At 35.9% G+C, this 22,524-nt stretch overlaps 1 protein-coding gene across 8 annotated transcripts in view; it reads right to left on the bottom strand.

The window, feature by feature from the left end:
• LOC138693821 (DNA mismatch repair protein Mlh1-like) overlaps nt 1-8,974 on the bottom strand; it is a 173,154-nt gene extending 164,180 nt beyond the window's left edge. For all 8 annotated transcript variants that reach the window (XM_069817641.1, XM_069817637.1, XM_069817639.1 and 5 more), the window contains exon 1: nt 6,552-8,974. In XM_069817641.1, coding sequence (XP_069673742.1) covers nt 7,495-8,469 — 975 coding nt within the window. In that variant the 5' untranslated portion in view covers nt 8,470-8,974 and the 3' untranslated portion in view covers nt 6,552-7,494. The remainder of the gene's footprint in view (nt 1-6,551) is intronic.
• Between the last annotated feature and the right edge of the window lie 13,550 nt (nt 8,975-22,524).

Below are 22,524 nucleotides of genomic sequence, written 5' to 3' on the forward strand. Positions count from 1 at the left end.
ATTTAGGGAAATGCGATGCCATTTAAAAAAAACGAGACATTTGGCGCACCGAGCATACTTTTCTCGGGACAGGGGACAAGAAGCTGAAAAAAGGGACAATCCCGTTAAAAATGGGGCGTCTGGTTACCCTAGTCTAGAGAAAATATTAATACTTTCTTACGAAAACGCTCCTATTTTTTACGAGTATTACTGTAAAAGAAGTGTATTTTCCCTGGACCAAAAATACAATATGGCATGCTAGAAAGTGGCAGTGATGTGCTAAACATTTAGGGCCGTATTCCAGTGGATGATCAGCGTTTTTCGTATTCATAAATCAGTGAAAGCGATTTGATATGATTTGAATTCTGTACAAGTAACCAGTGGATAGCCGGGGGCTAGCTTAGTACGCTCATAGTGCATGCTGCGAAATGTCTATGAATATCACCCATAATGTTAAACTAACCTGATGTAACAGTAATGATAAAAAGTACTCTGCATATATACTCTGTAGCGGTACTAGCGTGATACATTGCGATTTTCCTTTATTTATAGCTGCTTATTATTACCTTATTTACTATTTTTTATAATAATATTTAAAAAAATGTAGTTATTAGGAGAGAGAACCAAAAATGTTAGGAAATTAGAATATCACCACTGCATTTATACATATCTGCTTTCGTTATTCCTGTGATTTTCTTTAGTTTTGCTTCCTCCCCTCAGAGAGATGGAAGAATGACGGTCATTTTCTTGTGGTATTCCTCAAAGTTTTGTTGGAATGCCTTAAATATTTTGCATTCTACAGAATTTCTTTTATTATTCATTAAAGTGTGTTGTATTTTGTTCAATGCACTCTATGTTCACTGTTGATGAAGATTGAAATAAATGTTATTTGCACAACCACACTTAATGCAGTTCGAGCTTGCTAAACCCCTTTTGATGTCACAGCGAAAAACCGACAAGCTATGGAACACAGCAGTTCAAGTAAGACAGGATACACACCAGAGGCGGTTCCTCGGGGGAGGGAAGGGAGGAACGTCCTCCTCACATTTTTCTTCTTTCGAAAGTAAATACCAAATAAAATATGTGCCTTGAAATGCAAGGAAGATTCGATAATTTTTAAGTTCACAGCTATAAGAAAACCACGGTTGATCGAGTTTTAAATGATGCGCACTCATGTGCTGCTAGAAACTATAAGAAAGATGCGAGGTTGTTTGTGTGGAGGAAAGCCAAGCCATTCCTCCTTTACTGCAGTTAGCACACATAGACAACAGCGCACTAGTGGCCAGAGAAAGAAGCAGAGTTTTAAAGCGAGTAAATGAACGGAGAGGGAGGAGATCCTCCTCTGAATCAGTCATGGGCGGGAAATAGAAACCGACTGGTCGTGCAGCAAGCTCGCTACCGCTGCCATCTAACGATCTTGCATTCAACCAGACTATAACACATCTAGGAGGAGGCACAATAAAATAGTTTCAACGCAACGCTATGAAAGACACCGTATAAGCTTTTTTTCTAAAATTATAAACCAAAAATATTATTCATTGCACTTTATATAGGCTACTATTCATGGTTTGAAATTTTCAAGGATATTTGAAAGTTAAAGTCGTGTTTATATAAAACAAAGAGGAAGTAGTTCTACGTTGGTATCACAGATCTTTTTGGCCCCTGAAATTCACTTCTATTCATTGTTTACTAGACAGGGCAATAGCCAAGTTGTCAGTTTTGTACAAATATATTTGAAATTGAAAGTAGGTACTCCAAACTACATTATTTTAACATAACAAATTGGCCACCGGCAACTTTGAACAATAATGGTAGTATGACTTTGCAAGAACTGATATTCTTCAAAAGCATGTGATACTGAACTTGTAAAATGTACATGTGGCAACACAGACCACTTGGGTGGGTGCTGTGTTCTCGCTTCTCTCAAATTATTTCCCATTCCCATTTCCGCAGTTCCGATTATGTGTTAGTAGCTATAGTCTCTTCCAACACGTGTGATGCTGTAGTGTGCTCGAAAAATGCTGCGAGGTGAATTTCCTTGTAATTGTTAATTTGTGCAATTATTCAACAATGAATGGAAGTGAAAACATTATATTTTATGGAAAATTTAGGAAACTCAGTTTACAAGAACAGATTATTGCTATACAGAAGGGAAGGCCAACCCCAACACTACCTGGTCTTACATGTGTGCATGTTGGCTAATTTGCAGCATGTTTCATTCAAGAAGGTGTCATTTCGTCCTGTTACCTTCTTTCCTCCTCTTAAGAAATACGCAGGAGCCGCCACTGATACACACCAGTCGATACAATTACATGAAGCAGTATGCATGGAACATTAAGCATGCATCAAAGGAGAATAAACGAACGCCTTTAGGTGCTACTAGTCAGGCCAGATAATGCAACACACAAGCAACATAATGCATGTGCCTTGCATCATAACCAAGATAAAGCATGCTGATTCTTTGTGTCGTACTTCATGCAACCTGGCCACTACAGCCCAGAGTTCAGTTGTCAGTGTACACTTTCCGATCATCATGAACTACCAGAAATTTAATGTGATGAAGAGGTATCCAGTTATTTACGACTATACAGGAGCAGATTATTCAAAGAAGAATCGCAGAGATAAAATTTGGGCGGAGATAGCTGCAGAAGTAAAACATAAACTGAAATAGGATTGTCCGGGAAAGTAGCTATTTAGTTCTCGTACATGTATTCATTCATTTATTTAATTGTTTTAAAATATAAATCTTCACTTAAATATAAATATCCCACTTCATAACAAGTTTTATTAAGCCACTGGGAATTAATTGCCAAGGAAGAGCTACGCTAGACTTAAAAAAATAAGAAACTGACCTATTCCTCGTATAGACATTTTCATCTGTAGGTCGGTCATCATACGGCGTAATGGGCAGCACAGCACCAACTAGTGTTGCCAACTCTCCCGTATTTAGCCCCAATTTTTAACAGTCTCCCAACTTCCATATTTTTCTCCTCTTCGATCCTTTTTCTCCCTTATTTTTGCATAATATAAAAATTTATTTGAAACATTTAATTTTTATATGGTTGAAGGTGATTTATATGATGGATTCTGTTGTTCCAGAGATGCACTGAAATGTGCAGCTAAGCTTATACAAAGAGTGTTTCTTTTATGAAAAGTGTCTTATGTATGTATATGTATGTGTGTGTGTATATATATATATATATATATATATATATATATACATACATACATACATTCATATATGAGGTCTCGCCATCCTCATTCAATAATCGAGACTACTATTTTTTGTTAGTAGTCAACATGTAGATACCTATTAATTTTGAGAAAAATTCGTTCCAGCACCGGGAATCGAACCCAGGACCTCTCAACTCTGCGTGCTGAGTGCTCTTTCCAACTGAGCTATGCCAGGACACGATCCATGGTGCCAGCCGAACTCTCCTCATTATATCATCAATGGCCTACTACCTGCATTTTAGACATATACCGGTAAGTCATATATGCAGGAGCACATATTTAAATGACTTTATGGCCAATTTTAACAAGCTTTTTTTAATACTGTTAACATTGATATATACCTATACTCACATATGAAGTCTCGCAATCCTCAGATGTTCGAAAAAGGAGAGCGATACTTTAATCAAATCACAACTGCAAATCACAGTCAACTTCAACTATTCATGTAGGAAATTTTTACAATTTGTTTGAAACTATTACGCTAGGTAAAATATCTCAAAATACTTTAATTTAAGCCTAACTGCCAAAATGTAGAATAAAATTGTTTTTAGTGCCGCTAACTGAATTTAATAATTTTTCAATTTTTTATGTCAAATATTGTAGACTACTTAGTCTCCCGTATTTTCTTCAAAAATAGTTGCCAACCCTAGCACCAACACTATTTCTACCCAAGTCTTCAACAGAAATCAGAGTGAAAAATCCATGTGCTTGTGTAATACTCATACATGTTTTCCATCTATTAGGAATATTCACAGTTTGTCGTATCTTCAAATGATTCTTCGGACATTCTATAATATTCTGCGAATTTGTCTGGATCCTGTGCTAACTATACCAATAAAACACTACAAGCACCATGATTTTCAACGTTTTGAACCAATGAGTCCGAAACCTATGCCTTTATCTTCGCATTCTTATTATTGACAATAGCAGAAGATCTCCATCTGATGACTCGTTAGATCAAATAACATGGCGTTATGTGTCACACTCCATGTGCCATGCATCATGTTTCTTGCACCATTCGGTGTGTTAACGTGCAGGGGCGAATCTAACTACTTGGCGCCTCTAAGCAGAGAAAAATATTTCTGCCCCTTATTTCGCCCTATATGCGTCATTTGGATCAAATGAAATAATTGATTCTGCGTCATTATTACTGTTTCTAATATCAGAAACGCCTGACTAAAATAAACCACACGCTGCACTATTTTCAGAAACTACTGTTCACCACATTATTACACTCTGATGTACCTGGACTCGAACTGGACCAAGCTGGCTATGTTTGTTTTTTAAATAACACATATTTTTGCACTTTTTCTCACCATTTCCTCTCTTTTTATTGCCTTGCCTTTCTCGAGTTTCTGGTATTGTTATTTAGTCAACTGTCTGAAGACAGGTATGGACCCCACAAGTGACACCATCAAGGCATCACTCATAAGGCAACTAGGCCAGGAGATAATGGGGTAGGGTGACCAGTTCCTTTCCCCCTCCATTGCATACATCCCTGACTAGCTACATATTACACTAATCAGATTTTAGATGCAGTTCATCCTCTGATACATATCGTCAAATGAGATGTACTGTCTGGTAATAGATTTACATATCAGCCATAACCTCAATCAGATGTGTTTCCGGTATTGAGAACCACTGACATTTTTCCGACTGTCACTTATTATAATGAAAATTAAAATATGTCTCCTAGGTACAAAACAACTGCACTCTTTACCGTTTCAAATTAAACTGAACTCCCAAGCGTCCAGCTGATACAATGACTGGCGGTATTTTCTTTGAATTTAAGTCTGCATGGGGATTACTGAGTGTTGATACTGGCTACTCTTATGACAGAGCAGCGTCTCTCTCATCATTTCATCACAAAGCTTATGATTGCGAGCAACGAGATTTGCCTTCCTAACGTATCATTATATAATACCAGTAAGTTCTTTAATGTTATTTCGTGAGACTCTCACGATGAGAGGGCATAACATTAAAAAAGGTACTATTATTGCATTGTGACACTAATATTGAAAAACTGTCATTTTTCCTTGGCATACTGTTGATGAAATTTTAACTGATTGTTGCCATGTTATTGATATCTTTTTCATTGTGCGTTCATGTACTCTTTTAAAGAGTTATGAATCAAATTTAAAAAAATGTAAAAAAAAAAATTTAACAGTAATAGCTTAAAAGCCGCCCCTCAAATCTGTCGCCCTAGGCAGCTGTCTAGTCTGCCTAGGCCTAAATTCGCCCCTGGTAACGTGCCTAATCGATTTTATTCAAGATACAGTCTCAGGTTGTGCACCCAAGTTACAAAGTACAGCCCACATACTGTAGGAACGCGGCATGTTTACAGCATGAACTTCGATTGCAAGTCTGGTTGCAGTGTAATGTTTACCTTCCTGAATGTTACATATTTTTATACGAATGTTGTACTTAGATTGTACAGGTGATATATTGTTGCTGGTCCAGATCCTAAGCACTTGACAATAAGTCAATCGCTGTCTTGTATCCCAATATTTTTGTACGATGTTATCTTGTTGTAGCAATGCTTTGCATCCCTTGATGTGTTCGATGTTCATTTCTTCATTTGCATCACACAATACCGTACACGGGCTGATGTATGTTGAAATTTCTATCCTGTTCAGGTGGCTTGTCAAATAATCATGACATGACTTGTTATCAACCTGATTTATGAGGCCCTTGAGGGATTATCTCGGGGTTAACCATTCAAAATTTCCAGGTTGTATCATTTGCTCCATCCGAATTTTATTGTTTTGGGCAGATCTGAAGGGAATGAACAGGTGAAATATTCAAATTATGCATTTGTGATGCTAATGGACTGAAATTTTTACCACAGAGTGCTGATGTGTATTTAAAACATCCCTATAAATTTCATCAATGTATCTTAATTAGTTTTGAAGAAATTAATTATTTACCGATTAATACTAATTAATATTTAAAAAATGCTGCACAATGAACGCTTAACATTATGAATTTAAAAAAAATATAGAACAGTTCCTCTAACAATAATAAAACATCTATCACATGATTTTTAGTTAGCACTTCTTAGTTTCTGAGAAAAAAAATTCAAAACTGGGTGAGTGCCAATTTAAAGAAAAAAATTAATTTGATGCATCTTAATCAATTATATCTTGGCAAATAATAAATATTTTAAAAATCCATGTGACAGTCTTTTTCCTTTAGGTAATGTGGGCTTGTGGTAAAAATTTCATCACAATTGGTTAAGAAATGCATCATATGGAGCAATTTGAATATGTTAAAATGTAATAAAATTTAAAAGGGAGAAAATCAAGTTTTAAAGTACAACACTATGTTTGAGTACTTACACGTTATGGAAATTGCTTAAAACCTCCTGCCTGATATGTTGACCCCTCCTGCTGCTTTTTCCTACTTTCAGTGACACTTTTTGACAAACGTAGCTTCTTCCTGCTTGTTTTGAAGTTCTCACTGGTTGAAGTAGCCGCTTGCTGCAGTCAACGCTTGTCTCTCCTATTGCCAATTTTGTATGCTGCAGGAGATAATTTCACTGTTGACACTAAATCTCTCATGGAAATGTTTGCTGTAGAACCCATGTTAAATTCAGTCACAGCAGAAGTAACAGCCACTTCAAGTTTTTTTTTTTTGATACAAAAATTTCTTTTGGGCACTTCCGCCATATCACACTATGAACACTTTCATTCACATTTTGAGTTTTTCCTGCAGTGCACTTGCTAAGAAGTTCATCACTAGCTAGTCTACAGTACACTGGCATGATTTTAGCCACAACATCAGGTCACAACACTGTCTTCATGGTTTTCAAGTCATGCTTCGGAACAGCTTCTTGCTTCGCAATGGCCCGGTTGAAGAAGCACCATGACTTTTCACCACTAGGGCATCTTGAATGCAGGGGCTTGTCATCCGTGGACATTGCATGGTCAAGTGTTGCATAGATGGCTTTCTTCATCTTGTTTACATCGGGGATATTATCAATAATGGCCTTTCTGTAGTAATTTTGCAGTCGAGGTATCATTTCTGCAGTCAGACTTCCCTTTTTTTTGCCTCCGATTGAGAAATCTGTCCCTCTCCATTCCCTAACAATATTCTGTAGACCTTTACCTACTCTCTTAGCAACGTGGTTCACACATTCTTCTTTTCTAATGTCAATGCCTTCACCATAAACTTGAAGCTGCTGAAGGTGATGGTGTGTTTTTGCATCCCCGTCAGACAATAAGGTTGTGTACCTCTTATTACACAACCTAATGGACCGGGTCCAGAGAATTTCTGCAGCTTTCATCTCCATGGCATTTGAAGATCCATCAAAATTTTTCTCACAAACACCAGCATCTTTGTGACTTTGATACCACTGTTTATATTCGTCACTTGCAACATCCATTTTTTTTCTGTCTTTTCATAAGTACTGCAATATTTTGACATTATTTCAAAATCTAACACTAGCCCTGTTAAAATATCTATGACTAAACCTAAACCATACTTTGATGTATGTCCACGCTTCATCCATGTGCCATCGTATGACACACCAATATTTATAACATCACTATCACTAATAGAACTGTCCACTTCCATGTGAGCTCGTCTAACTGCAGAGTGAGCATTTCTCAACACATGTTGTCTAACAAGTTTGTTTTCTTCCGTCAGTTTTATCAGGTGAGAGTTGAAGGATGGTGAGCTCAAACCTGCCATACCCATAGCCATACAATGTTGTTCCATAGCAGAGTGTCCTTTTCCCATGGTAACAAAGGCGTTGACCATTCTCCTATTTACATCGAAGGGAGGTCGAGTTGACTCAGTGTTACCTACCTTAGGGCTTGTATACATTTCATTCAACACTGTGTTGCAATTATAACACTTCACTATCACTTTAAATGCAAAGCCTGATGGTTCAGTAAGCTCAGCTTTTACACTATCCATTCCACATTCACCACATTTTACTCCTTTATACAGTTCACTCCACAAACTTACATGCACTAATGTGTAGTCTTCACTACACTGGGGGGCACTTATATTTGAATTCTCCTGCAAGTTGCCATATTTTATCAACTTTATCTCACTAGCACTTTGTTTATTATTTGGTTCTTTTGACACTTGATCTTCATTATCACCAACTAGGCCTAACACATTTTCTTGTTGCACACATTCCACAATAGTTTTGGCATTCTTCCACCTTATATTTGCTAAATTTTTAGCCCTATTAGCATATTTTGATCGTTTCTTGCCCTTATTATGAATGTCACTTAGTCTATTCATGTTTAGAAAACTAAAACTATGCCTAAAATGGTAAATGTTGAGTTATACACGTGGTCTTGAATGTTATTGTGACGATTCCTAACCTAATGCACTTATACTAACTTATTCACACTAATATATACAACTAATTGAATACAAAATTAGTGTAAAACTTTAATAACATCCTAAATAACACGAAATCAGCAAAACAAGTATGAATATTCACGTACAAACGCACAAACTCGAGAAGAAACGATCCACGAACAATATTTTGCCGTTCACAGTTTAAAAACAAAGTATTTGCAGGGCTGACAGGCAAGCTGAGAGTGTATTCAGGAGTGACAACAAACTTAATTTCACTAGATACACACCAGAAAAAAAACTAGCCCGCTTTATTCAAATTACAAAGCTCAACATAAACTTTAGAGCTGACAGCTCGTTTAAAGGGCAACGAAGCACGTGCAAGCAGACATTTAAACGTCATGTGACACGGTTTAAAGGGCTCCCAAATAAAAAATTAGGCCATATTATGAAAGTAGAAGGTTTAAATAAAATTATGAACATAAAAACAAAAATTTGTATTTTTTTCCATTTTTCCACATTTTTCACCTGTTCGTTCCCTGAATTTACTTAGAAGTACTGATTAGAACTGATCGAACTGATCAGTTGTTTTACAGAATAAAATGGAAGTCTGTTATTGGATTGTTGTAAAATTTCAGTTCCCTTTTTAGCCAAAAGTCTGCTGTTTCATTTTCCTTATGTAACAATGGGAAGGAATCAACTATTTTTTTTCTGTAGTTTAGTTAGATAATGCATCTTTTTTTATAATCTTGTATTTCAGCCTTTTTTGTGGTCTATTGTAAGATTATAGTCTGTATGGCTGCCCTTCAATCTGATAATTAGAATTTATTTAATCTGTATAAGAGATTTTGCAAACGTAATATGTAAATAGCCAGAAATGCATATATAGATTGACAAATCGAACTCAAACCCTGACCGAGTTACTACGTGAGCGCTGGCTGTCTTGGGGAGGAGCAAGTGAGAAAGCACGGGGGGAAGGGAGAGACACTATGCACTATGTACTTGCAGGTCCACTCACAGTTTGTCAAACCTGCTAACAAAAGCTTTAAAAGGTTGACTAGTTGCCTGCAATGCTATCATAATGGAACCTTCCTAGCCGACAGTCGAGGCAAAAATGAAGAATCCGTTATTGTGGTTATACTGGAGAGTGGTTCTTCTATTGGTCGCGATGCCCACACACACCCTCTCAGATATTTACATGGTGATTGGTGACTGAATGACGAGGAGCGAGGGAGAGAGAAGAAAGAAAGAGAGAGATTCCAGAAGTTGGCGTATTTTACGGGGTTTCACTTGAAGTTGTCAAACTATAGAGTGTTAGTTGGTAGGCCAGAGGGAATAAGACCTTTGAGGAGGCTTAGACATAGATGGGGGAATAATATTAAAATGGATTTGAGGGAGGTGGGATATGATGGTAGAGACTGGATTAATCTTGCTCAGGATAGAGATCGATGGCGTGCTTATGTGAGGGCGGCAATGAACCTCCAGGTTCTCTAAAAGCCATTTGTAAGTAATAGGCCTATGTAAATAGCAGTAACTTAAAAATTTGTTGTATATTCTCCTACATAATAGTAAAATGAAAAGACAGGACATATTCATCCCAGTTTCTGCACCTCTTGAATATGACATAAGAGATTCATCCGTATAAATTTGTCAACACTCCGTACGTGTGTATCTTGTCTCAATTGTTTCTATAGCCATAATCTTCAAACCTAGTATATCTGTAGCCTACATATAATATTTGTTTGTAGTTTATAGACATTACTTCAATAGTTTCTTTACAGCTGTAATGATATGTATTGAAAACTCACTTTACAACATTTTTTGGTGTCTAAAAATTGCATTAATATTACTGCCAGGGTACAAACGAACGTATTTTTCATACTTGTTAATTGTTTCGGAACCCTACATAAGAAGTTGAATGTCTTAAGAGGAATGTGATGAAACAGAATGGCGAAGTGTTTGGCAGCAAAAATATATATTTTTCTTGTTTTGTTTTTTCCTCCCAATGTATAAAGACCATTATTTCGATATGTAGACAGTGTATATTTCATATGATATGCAAGTACCTTCGTTCCTTCACAGTTCATGATATTGTCACACAGAATATATGATGTTTCTTTCAAATAATTCACAATTTAATGCACATTAATTTTATCTTCCATTGTTTTATATGAAACTTTTCATAGCCTATTTTGGGAAAGCTATTGATTGAATTCCCAATATGCTCAGTCAGTTTAAGAGAGCAGTGTATTATGATAATAGATGTTTGAAAAAATTTTAGTTTTGTCCTTTAAAGAGAAAATTTGGTACGAACAAATGTAACTTTTTTTCCTCAAAATACAAGGAGAAAATAGGGAATACATAAACAAAGAAAATACAAGACGATCAAGTTGAAGACAGATGGATGGGCAGGCAGGCAGATAGATTAATTTTTTCCATAATATTCTTACAGTTGCTTTATAGCATAGAATATAGCCTAACATATCCATTTCTTACGTTTAACATATAAAAATGCAAATATAAAATATATACAGAATTAATACCGGTACCTTAATAACAATAATATATTATACAATGCAATATGTTTACCATTTAATAGTACTAAAATATTTACTCAGTACTGTGAAATGTCAAGAATTCATCTACAGAATAAAATGTGTGAGATATTAAGTAATTTTTTAGTTTTACCTTAAATAACGCAGTGATTTGGTAATGATTCTTAATGTCTTCAGGAAGACCATTGAAAATTTTTATTGCCATGTAACGCACTCCCCTTTGATAGCATGATAAATTTGATGATGGTGTATGAAAATCATTCTTTCTGCAGGTATTTGTGCTATGTATGGCTGAATTAGTTTGAAAATTTTCTTTATTACGTAAGAGGAAATTTATTAAAGAGTATATGTTCTGATTTGTTAAGGTCAGAATCTCTCATTTAAAAAAAAAATGGTCTATACAATTCTCTAGCCATTGCTCCAACTATTATTCTAATTGCTGAGGAGACAAGGAGAACAAGTGTGGGTTATTTATAATAATAATAATAATAATAATAATAATAATAATAATAATAATAATAATAATAATAATAATAATAATAATAATACGACTTTTAAGGAACTCGGAGGTTCATTGTCGCCCATGTAAGCCCCTCCATTGGTCCCTATCCTGAGCAATACTAATCCAGTGTGCTATCAAATCCATTTTGATATTATCCTCCCATCTAAGTCTCGGCCTCCCCAAAGGTCTTTTTCCCTCCGGCCTCCCAACTAACACTCTATATGCATTTATATAATAATAATAATAATAATAATAATAATAATAATAATAATAATAATAATAATAATAATAATAACAATAATAATAATAATGGTAATAGTAATAATAATATTAATAATAATTGTAATGGTAATAGTAATAACTTATAATAATAATGATGATGATAAAAATAATAATAATAATAATAATAATAATAATAATAATAATAATAATAATAATAATAATAATTTCCACATCAAAAATATTTTATACATTTGTAAATGCGTATATTCAAATGTTTCTACTGTCATGAGAAAGACTTTAACAAGTATTTTACTTTTATGAAGTTATTGTAATGTCAGAACAAACATTCTTGTTTTAAAAATCGTAATTTAGCGTCTTATAAATTGAACTTGTCCGCCCTTCGATACGCAGTGATCCACGAGCTCGCTAGTCGCTACGTCTTTGTCCTTCGGAAATCCGTAGTATCTTATGTTGGTTCATTTCGTTTTCTTCGAGTGGCTGTTGCAGCCATACATAACACAGCCCGGCATGCTATTGCATATTTCTTTCGCATAGATAAAAAAAATTCGCGCAATCTTTGTCACCATAACTAAGTTTAAAGCGACTGTTGTGCTTGATTCCCAGCTCTGACCTCCCAGTGTGACGTCACATGCGCAGACCCAACACATTTGTGTCAACGATCCGCCACACCAGTATTCTTCCACCATGATAGGGACTAGAGATGCCTTTGATTTGTTGCACTGACGAAGACAGAGTCGAAGAAAATTTAAGAAGTTGGTATCTCTGAGTCTACGGCGCCAATAAAACAGCTGAACGTTATTTGAGAAAATAACTCATGCAGCAGAGGGTTAATGAAGTCGCTCTCATATTCGTTCGAAATTAAACACTGAAACACTTTATATGCCAGTACAGTCACATTTGTTACAAATTGTGCGCCACAAGAGTCCTTTTCTGTCTATTATTCTTATATAATTATTCAATTCTACTGCATAACTGGAATATTCCAATGTCTGATGTCTGTATAAAACATATCTACATCTAACACACTTTACTGCTACACTTACACACTTGGCAACATAACCTGCAATGTAGTAGGCCCATATCAGAGCCATCATATTATTGTCGGACCATAGGATCTGTGCCCCTTCAGCGCTGTCGCCGTTCTTGAAAAAGTTAACGCCTGTACTCACTCCATTCCACCTGCTTTGCTCCCACCATGTTAAACAGCAAGCCACGAACCTTGCCGAATAGGGATGTTGCCAAACTTCCGTCAAACGGTATCATAAATAACTTGTCCTCCATGCTACAATATCATTTCTTTCAATCAAAATACATCTTCTATTTCTACATTTTTGAAACCTAAATCCCATGTCTCGAATCACTTTCCGCAGCGTTTTTCTCCAACCTTGGAAAATATTCTCTCTCGCAATCTTCAGTAATTTCTTCAATGTCGGAACTTCATTCTACACGGTATAAAATTCTTGTGTTTTTCTTTTTAAAATACATCGGTTCATATCATCTACAAGAATTAAAGGTTCCCTTGGTCTGTTCTTCTCTTCATCTCCTGTACAGCCTCCCTCTCTCCTGATTTTCTTTGTTAGGCGCTCTGACCTGCCTATATAAATTATAAATTACATAAAAATATTGTATTATTAGTATTAGTTAACTAAGTAATTTTAATATGTAATCAATTGAAATAAAATTAGCCCCACCTGTGATCGCAGCTGCTCTTTACGTTGCCTGATTTATAGGAAACAGATATTGACCTGTTTGTTTCTCTTCATCGCAAGATGCTATTACGTACTTGCTTAATAATATTTCTTTCGCCACTCCGTGCTACAGTGTTCATGTTGAGTTGACAACACTGGACTGCAAGTGCAAATAAACTGTCCCGCAAGAAGGCTAAAAATTGTGAGTAGTGGGAGAGAGAAAGGGAGAGAGCTAGAAAAGAGAGATATAGGAATGCAGGGAGAGAAATGAATTACCGAGGCTGAGAAGGAATTACGGTTCAGTTCGCATATCTTACGGGGGCACAGATCAGATGGTCCGACAATATTTTCCTCTACCTCAACATCCTCACAAACAAAAATAACATCTTCACAACCACATTCCACAACAGCATCTAAATCTCCCCTGTAGTTGCAATCATCTCCACTCCCATTTTGAAGGGATTCTTAAAAGTAGACGTTAGTCGTCCATTACATATTTCTCTAGCATGTTCCAGTTGATTCTATTGTTGTCTGAAATGAGAGTGATACCTCGAAAACCGCACTGATTCAGGATATTTACAATTGATACTGCGAACTCGTAAAGCTTTCCTGAAGTCAAATTTTTTGCGGGAAAAAGAGTTTATGATGTATCTTTAGTGTTTGACAGAGTGACGTAATCATAAATGCTTGCACTGTGGTAGCAGGTTCAATTTATCTGCGAAATCCTGTACTTTGCCACCCTTGTAAGAAATTGCAGGTTTAACATAAATTTCATCCAGTAATAAGTTAACAACTTTCTCGTGATCTTCTAATATCTAAGCTTTTTCAGAAAGATATTTTAATCAATAGGGATTTGAGCATGGGAGTGGACTCAAGACGTGGGATAGCTGTCTTAGATAGTTAGGATGAGGATGGTGGAACTCCATAATTTCTACAGCAGCCGTGGCGAAAGTGTGATAGTGCGCCGAGCCACTGTGTAACCTGCAACGTGCATAGCACCTATGGAGGGAGGTGGACACCCGAAGGGGAAGTGAAGCAACTGTCTGACTTATTAACGGATTTTCATTTTCCTTACGTCAAGCACTTAAATATAATTTTATACAGTACAAGGCTTCAAACTCATGTTTAGCACGTGTAACAAAGAAAGAAATGAACAAGAAAACATAGGAAACATTATCACAACCTAAAATTAACTGTATTCAGAATGTCTCTGCGATAGAGTTTCAAAAATCAGGAATTAAGTCACTTACTGTCAGTCGTAGTTGATCACGAAGGTATTTGTCTGTCAGTCGTGATCTAAATTTGGTTTTTACTATTTTCATTGTTGAAAATAACTTTTCACAAACGTAAGTTGCAGCGAACATGGCTTGAACAGAGCAAGCGAAAGAACAAAAATTCGGATATTTATTTTTTGGCAAGATTTGAAAAGTTCAACATTTGTGAAATCCTTACATCTAGCTTTCATTTAACATCACAATACATTGTAAATCTGTTAGTTTAAACTGAAGATCTAACCGCATTATTCGTACATCCGCTGAAAAAGGATCGACGTACAGAGATGATAATAATAATAATAATAATAATAATAATAATAATAATAATAATAATAATAATAATAAAGCATGCGCAACTAATTTCTTGCTACAGTTACATTCTTCTAAATGATCAAATGCAACTTCAGATATTCGTTCGGCAGTCCTGTCATCTGAAAGTCCTGTTAATTCTTGTGTTTTATTAGCCTATAGCTTATTTTATTTATTTTTATGTAATTTTGGTTTTGATTCATTTTATTTTTTATGTTATATCATTTTAAATTATTATTTCGTTTATTCCGGCCTTTTAAAATGACCAATGAACTGCAATTAAGGAGGCTACAAGGGTACTTGAAATTCGTATTGTAGTCTCTGATAGGGTTTCCTCACCACCACCCAGAAAGAAGGGTCGTAGTATTAGGATATACGGTCATATCCTCAAATGCGGTTAAAGGCAAGCCATACCCCGCCCTCCGCACTCATCCCTGTCTGTAACTTCACTGCTAGAAAAAGCCGTTTGCTGTAATATTAATTGTAAGATATTTGGATGGTTCCTCGGAAAGTTTTCCTAAGGTCTGAGATGTGCAGTGGCGACAACTCACGACAGAAAGTGAAAGTTTGAAGAAAATTATTACATCGGGAAGCACTAAAAATAAAATCTGTCATTAAAATGTTTTCTATCCTTAGAGGCACGAAATTAAACTGTAGGATCATCCTCATATCCTTCATGGAGGAATCGTCACTGGACACTACATCTTCCATCATATCCTATGCCAGAATTCATCTCAACTTATTTCCAATATGAAGAGAAACCACACGTATTCAGGACTTGTGAGGTTTCTCAATATTTTAGATTCTTAGATTGGCAGCACATGCATAAGATTTACCATCAATTAATTAAAATAATTATTATAGTTTGGTACCACTGTATATTAAATACAATTTTTCCCAGCACAGGGGAGGTTTGAAACAATCACACAATATTTCCCCATAAGAGGCCATTCCTTCCTCCCTGCGACCGTGATTTTGGCGTTATAGAAAGGAAACTGAAAAAGTTAATCAGTTCAAAAAATAACTTTAAGTTACAGTTCCAGAAAGAACTGAAATATTGATTTTAAAGAATGGTGGCCTCACCATTATCGTAAGAATACATAGTCTCTGGAAATTCAAGTCAGAGGAACCCCACGTTCTCAGTAAGAACCATTTTAAACTGAATTCCATTAGTTTCATTACTCCAGTGAAAATCCCGGAGTTGTAAAAGCAAAAGTATACATAGATGGAAGAATAACGGAACATACTTTTGTATTATCAGAACGTTCATTGATTCCTCAGAGCCCTAAAACCATATCATATAAAGGAAGTTCGCCAATTAATAAACAAAAGACGGATCATCTACAAAAGTCCCACAGATTCCTTCCAGAAAACGAAGGGGTGCAGGAAGCTTACATTATGATTACACATGAAAATGATTGAGTAATAATATGGTACTGATGATTTGTGAAGGATTTGCAATATGTACCCTTTGTTCTGAGGAATGCGCGCTTCCTCCTCATGGGGGAAGAAATTTTCTCATGAAATTTCGGCTAGTGTAGGCCTGTGGGACCGATGTGCACCCAGCATCGTGATGAACTTGGGGAGCTGCGATAGGTAGCGAAAATCCGGTTTCGCAAACCAGCTATAACGGCTGGGGGCATCATCGTGCTAACCACACGATACCAGTCCACAACTGTGGGGCAACGGTTAGCGTGTCTGGCCGCGAAACCAGGTGGCTCGGGTTCGATTTCCGGTCGGGACAAGTTACCTGGTTGAAGTTTTTTCCGGGGGTTCCCCTCAACCCAATATGAGCAAATGCTGGGTAACTTTCGGCGCTGGACCCCGCACTCATTTCACTGGCATTATCACCTTTATCTCATTCAGAAGCTAAATAATCTAAGATGATGATAAAGCGTCGTAAAATAACCTACTTAAAAATACCACACGATACCTCCATTCTGGTTGGATGATCGTTCACCTCTGCTTCAGCATGTGGACGTGAGACCAGCAACCGGCTGGTCGGTCTTGGTCCTTAATGTGCTGTAGCGCCACAGATTTACATTTTTTATTATTATTTTAGTAGGTTATTTAGCGTCTGAATAGATGAACGTGATAATGCCGGTGAAATGAGTTCGGGGTCCAGCACCGAAAGTTATCCAGTATTTGCTCATATTGGGTTGAGGGAAAATCTCGGAAGAAACCTCAACCAGGTAACTTGCCCCGACCGAAATCGAACCCGGGCCACCTGGTTTCGCGGTCAGATGCGCTAGCCGTTACTCCACAGGTGTGGACCATTTACTTTTTACTTTTGCACAATTGTTCTATTTCGACATTTATATGCGTGGTTCTCTTCAGTATTGGCTCTAGAGAGAGTATCTTTCATTATTATGGAAGCAAATAAGTTTCAGAATGTCTGGTATTCTTCATTGAAAATAAATCTGAACTTAGTTTGCAGCATTTGCTGCACAAGCCACTAGTTGTATTATATTGATGATCTGTGAATGTTTCGAAATAAGTAACAATTTATCCTGAATAAGAATATCATGTTAACGTTCTGTTCTGAAGCTTAAAATTTGACTACACATGAAAATGAATGAATATTTTATTATATTGATTATCTGTGAAGGATTTTCAATCCTAAGTAACAATTGAAGACATTATTACAAAAACAGCCCTTGTCAATTTTTAACGAAAATGAGTTAAGGGCACCATCACGTGAAGGTGCACTTTTGCCACAATCTGAAATGTGTTTAAAAGCCAAAAACGATCTGTATCAGGTGCAGTAGCCATAAGAAAAATATCGATTCTACAAAAATAGCCCATGTCACACGCGCCCACATTCAATAATTAATTATAGGTCTCTAATATGTAAAAACTTATATATGTGTTTATGCTCGACCATGCCGAAATGTAGTAATTATACACCTGGTAGCAGTCCTTTAATGCATGTCATTAAAGTACACCTACTCATTAAAGTACAGGTGTTCAGCCAATGACAACTCAGCTTATAGGTATTCAGCCAATGACAAGTCAGCTTTGTACCGTTATAAAACCGCAAGTATCGATTATTCTCGGATATGCAATGGAAAGAGAATTAGCGAAAAGTCACGGAGACTGGAAATCCAATACTGTCGCAGAAGTTTATGTTCCGTTACTATAATAATTAGCGTTAATTGTAAATAATATTCAAATAAATTCAATTTGTCATCTCGTTTTTCAATGTCGAATTCAATAATCAAAGTTATATCAAGTTTAACGGGATTACATCAAGGTCAATGACATTATTGTTCCTCGGAAAAAATCAATACTTTCGCGTCTGCGCACATCTCACAATTCACGACCTAGAACAAGGTCATTTCCGATCTTGTCAGATACAAATAAAATGTATACATCTGAATAATTTCAAGTTAGAAATATGGTCGAGCATAAAAGTCGTATGAAACTTGCCTATAATGGTAATTAAGACGCTCGTATGAATATTATGAAACTCGCTTGCGTTCGTTTCATAAACATCCATACTTGCGTCTTAATCACTATAATTATAGGCTCGTTGCATAATGTACTATTATCATATATGAAGAGTCCACTGCAAGAATGATGGATGTCACTTTCTTGTCGAAAATGAAGCAAGACTGTCAATGCATAGCTTAAGACATATAGAATGTACATACAGAGTTATATGGCATTAACACTGATAGCCATTGTCCAGTAATGATCCGTAAGTCACGGTTAAGCTTTGAGCGCTAAGCATTTCAAACTTTCAATTGCTTCTCCTGCAAAATGTACTCCAAATGACATCCATCATTCTTGCAGTGGACTCTTCATATCTGATTGTTATATCCTGAAGGGTCTACCTTTTTTTATTTCGATGTTATAATTTACATGGGCTGGGGGTTGTTTTTTTGTTTTCCTGAAAAATGTATATTTTTGACAAGGGCTGTTTTTGAAATAATGTCTTCAATTTATTCTGAATAAAAATTTAATTTTATTGTTCTGTTTTGAAGATTACAGTAATACTACACATGAAAATGATATATTGATGATCTGTGACAATTTTGCAAAGTAACCATTTGTTGTGAGTAAAGATGTAATATTTTATTGTATTCTACTAATTAATGTATGTCCAAAATATTGAGAAACAACACATATCCAACGGCTTTTATATATTTTTTCTCGGAAAATAGATGTCGCATAGGGATGAAATCTACTGAAAATCTTTAACTTACTGTACTTAACCACATATATTTTTTTACGGGGTCAAAGTATTAGGTAAAAGTAGCTGTGTGGTTTTTGTCGTTCCTGAAAATTTTACTTTTATGGACGTGTGTGGTTTCTCAATATTCCCATTCAAATGATGTATAGAGATTATTATACATTCAGAAATTTAAAATAAAATATATTATAGTTCAGACACATGGTCTGAAGACATTAATTCGTCAATTAAGCACAGAAACTTAATCATAAAGGAAAGCAAAAAACATCTTTTGAATTCATTATTTTCTAACTTTAATATACAGGATGATTCAAAACCTCTGCGACAAACTCTGAGGGGTGATAGAACTCTTTTTGTTAAACAACCTATGTCGTTTCAAAGTTACCGTTGAAAATGTTTTTGCGCGGGCGTACGTCAATGTATGTGAATGTGTGCACCCCTGTTTGTTTGTTTGTTGAGATGTTTGTAAGAGAAGAGAGGGGTTGTTGTTGTTGTTTGTTTACGTTTAATGTTAATGCCTTTTCGTTTCAGTTCAGTGTAGTCATCAATTGAGAATGGATGTCTACGCGGTCTTCCACCAATGCGCCGGGGACGAAGAGACCCATCGTTTCGAAGGCGCTGATAAAATCGAGCAAACATTGTGTGATGAGGGTGATTTCTGTTTTGAAACTGTTGTTGGCACATGTGGAGAGCTCTTCTTCCGTTTCCGCGAAACTCCCCATAACACATTACCATGTCGGCTAACTCGGAAAAGTGTAGACATCTATTCTCAATTGATGATTACACTGCACTGAAAGGAAAAGGTATTGAACATTGAACATTAAACGTAAACAAACAACAATAGCCCTTTTCGTCTCTTACAAACATCTCAACAAACAAACAGGGATGCACACATTCGCCTACACTGACATACCCCCGCGCAAAAACATTTTCAACGGTAACTTCGAAACGACGCGTCAAAAGACATAGATTGTTTAACAAAGAGAGTTCCTTATTGTTACATCTATCACCCCTCAGAGTTTGTCGCAGAGGTTTTGAATCACCCTGTATGCATATAGTAGAAACGGGCGTCGGAAACTGCACACCAAAATTTACTACCTGTCATCCTGTATAACGGAAAAGGAGTTGACACAATATTTGGGGGGTAGTGTCCCCCCCCATAACTCCGCCTATGCTTGCTCCTTCAAAAACTTAACCTTATTGTATAGTCCAGAACTTTAGTCAATTTCATCGCAGTAGTTGCGCAACAAGTGTGAAGCTAGTTCAATTTTCTCGTTTGGTGATAAATTCCAAATTTTGCAAGACTTCAAATGACTCAAAAGAGTGTCGAATTTAGACCACTTATGCATTACCATATCTTTGCCAAACACCCATTTAAATTTAGAACTAGCAATGGAAATGTCGTTATTTGAAATATTAATTCTAAGTTCGTTCATTACTTTAAAACTCGCGATAATTTTTGGCACAACAGAAGTTCTGCCAATTTTCAAAAATACAACGTTCAATATCATTTACTATTACCGTGAACCCATCAATTTTCATATTTTCGATCCTACTTCTGTACTGGTTAAAATCTGAAATCACGTCATTTGCCAACCACTTGCTAAACGCATCTTCATCTCTCTTTTCGTCTTTCTTCTGGTTCTTCACGTTTTTTTAAAGTTAAAAATTCATGTCATGAAAAATTTTCGGTAAAGAACTCATTCCATACACAGCTTTGTGTATTGGACTAAGCTGAGTATTCTTGCAAAGTTTCATGTAAATCGGAGCAAACGGAAGCCTTCAACATAAATGATCGCATTAAGTTATGCAACTCCTGAAATAATAGCCGTTCTATGTTGACCAAAGCCCTAGTTTTGAGAAAACTTTATTTTTAGTGGGTGTGGTAGGTTTAAGAGAGCTGCGGGTAGCATCTTAAAAATGGTCGCCAGAGCTTTAAAATTTGTAGGTGGGGGTTAAATATAGGACAGAATGTTAAACAAATTATGTTGTTGTTTAGTCAACTGTTCGAAGACAGGTTTGAACCTCATAAGTGACACCAACAAGGCACTGAAGCAACTAGACCAGGAGATAATGGGGTAGAGTGGTCAGTTACTTTTCCCCTCCATTGCATACATCTTACACTAGTCAGACTTCAGATGCATACAAACAATTACTTTTCCTCTGACACATATCGTCAAGTGAGTTGTACTGCCTGATAATAGATAGGCTATACATATCAGCCAGAACTTCAATCAGAGGATATAAACAATTGTATAAGATAATTATTTATGGACAGGAACAAAAATGTTAATTTTTACTATTTTGGACAATAATTCAGTCCTAGTGTCCCTCAAGGAAAAGTTTTCATGAAGATCCTAAATAAAAAAAATAGTGCAATAAGTAGTTAAAATATTTTGTATATTTGTTTCATTTCAGTAAGAAATCTTTACCAATATTCCTCTCATAAAACATAGAAAAATTTGTACGGAAGTGTGTTTAAAAATATCCTAATTTAGTCTATCTATATTTTGGTTATAATAAGATTTTCTATAAGTTATAGAATTGGGAAATTTTGAGAATTGAACTTGGTTCAATTTTTCTATATCTGAGGGAATCTCCTTATATGAACGATATCATGTTTTAATATGGTAATGTACTTTTTGTTTTACACTGAGCTATCCGATGCGCAGTATGTTATATTGAATTAACATGATATTATCATCTCTATTTCAATTAATCAACTTATATTTGCCTTCAACAATTAACTTTCTTTTTTCTTTAATGTATCACATCACATTATTGTACATGTTTATCGTATTCAGGACCCTTGTGGTCACTCAAAATTCTTTGAGCTGATGTCTATAATTTAGAAATTTATTTATTTAAAGCAGAATTGACATATCTAAAAGAATATTTGTCTACCTTACACAGTCCTATCGGACAGATAGGCAGAGGTACCTTCAAGCGGCACGTGATGTGTAAGAGATTAATGCTGTGTAAGAATATTCGAGGAGAAGAAACAAACCAACTCTTGACTTTCGGTACTTGAAAAGCAATCCTACAAAAAACAATTGCACTTTATCTACGTGGTTGCCACCTGGATCAAGAATTGTAAATTTGTTTTGTTGGGTTTTTAGTTTTTCAAAGTGTAGATAAAATGGAAGCGGTTTTGGTTACATTAATCATTTTCAGAAAGAGTGTTGTTTTATTGGAGAGATTATGGATGACTAAAAGAGGAATTTTGAGG

The sequence above is a fragment of the Periplaneta americana genome, unplaced genomic scaffold, assembly GCF_040183065.1.
Source record: "Periplaneta americana isolate PAMFEO1 unplaced genomic scaffold, P.americana_PAMFEO1_priV1 scaffold_22, whole genome shotgun sequence".
Taxonomy (NCBI): domain Eukaryota; kingdom Metazoa; phylum Arthropoda; class Insecta; order Blattodea; family Blattidae; genus Periplaneta; species Periplaneta americana.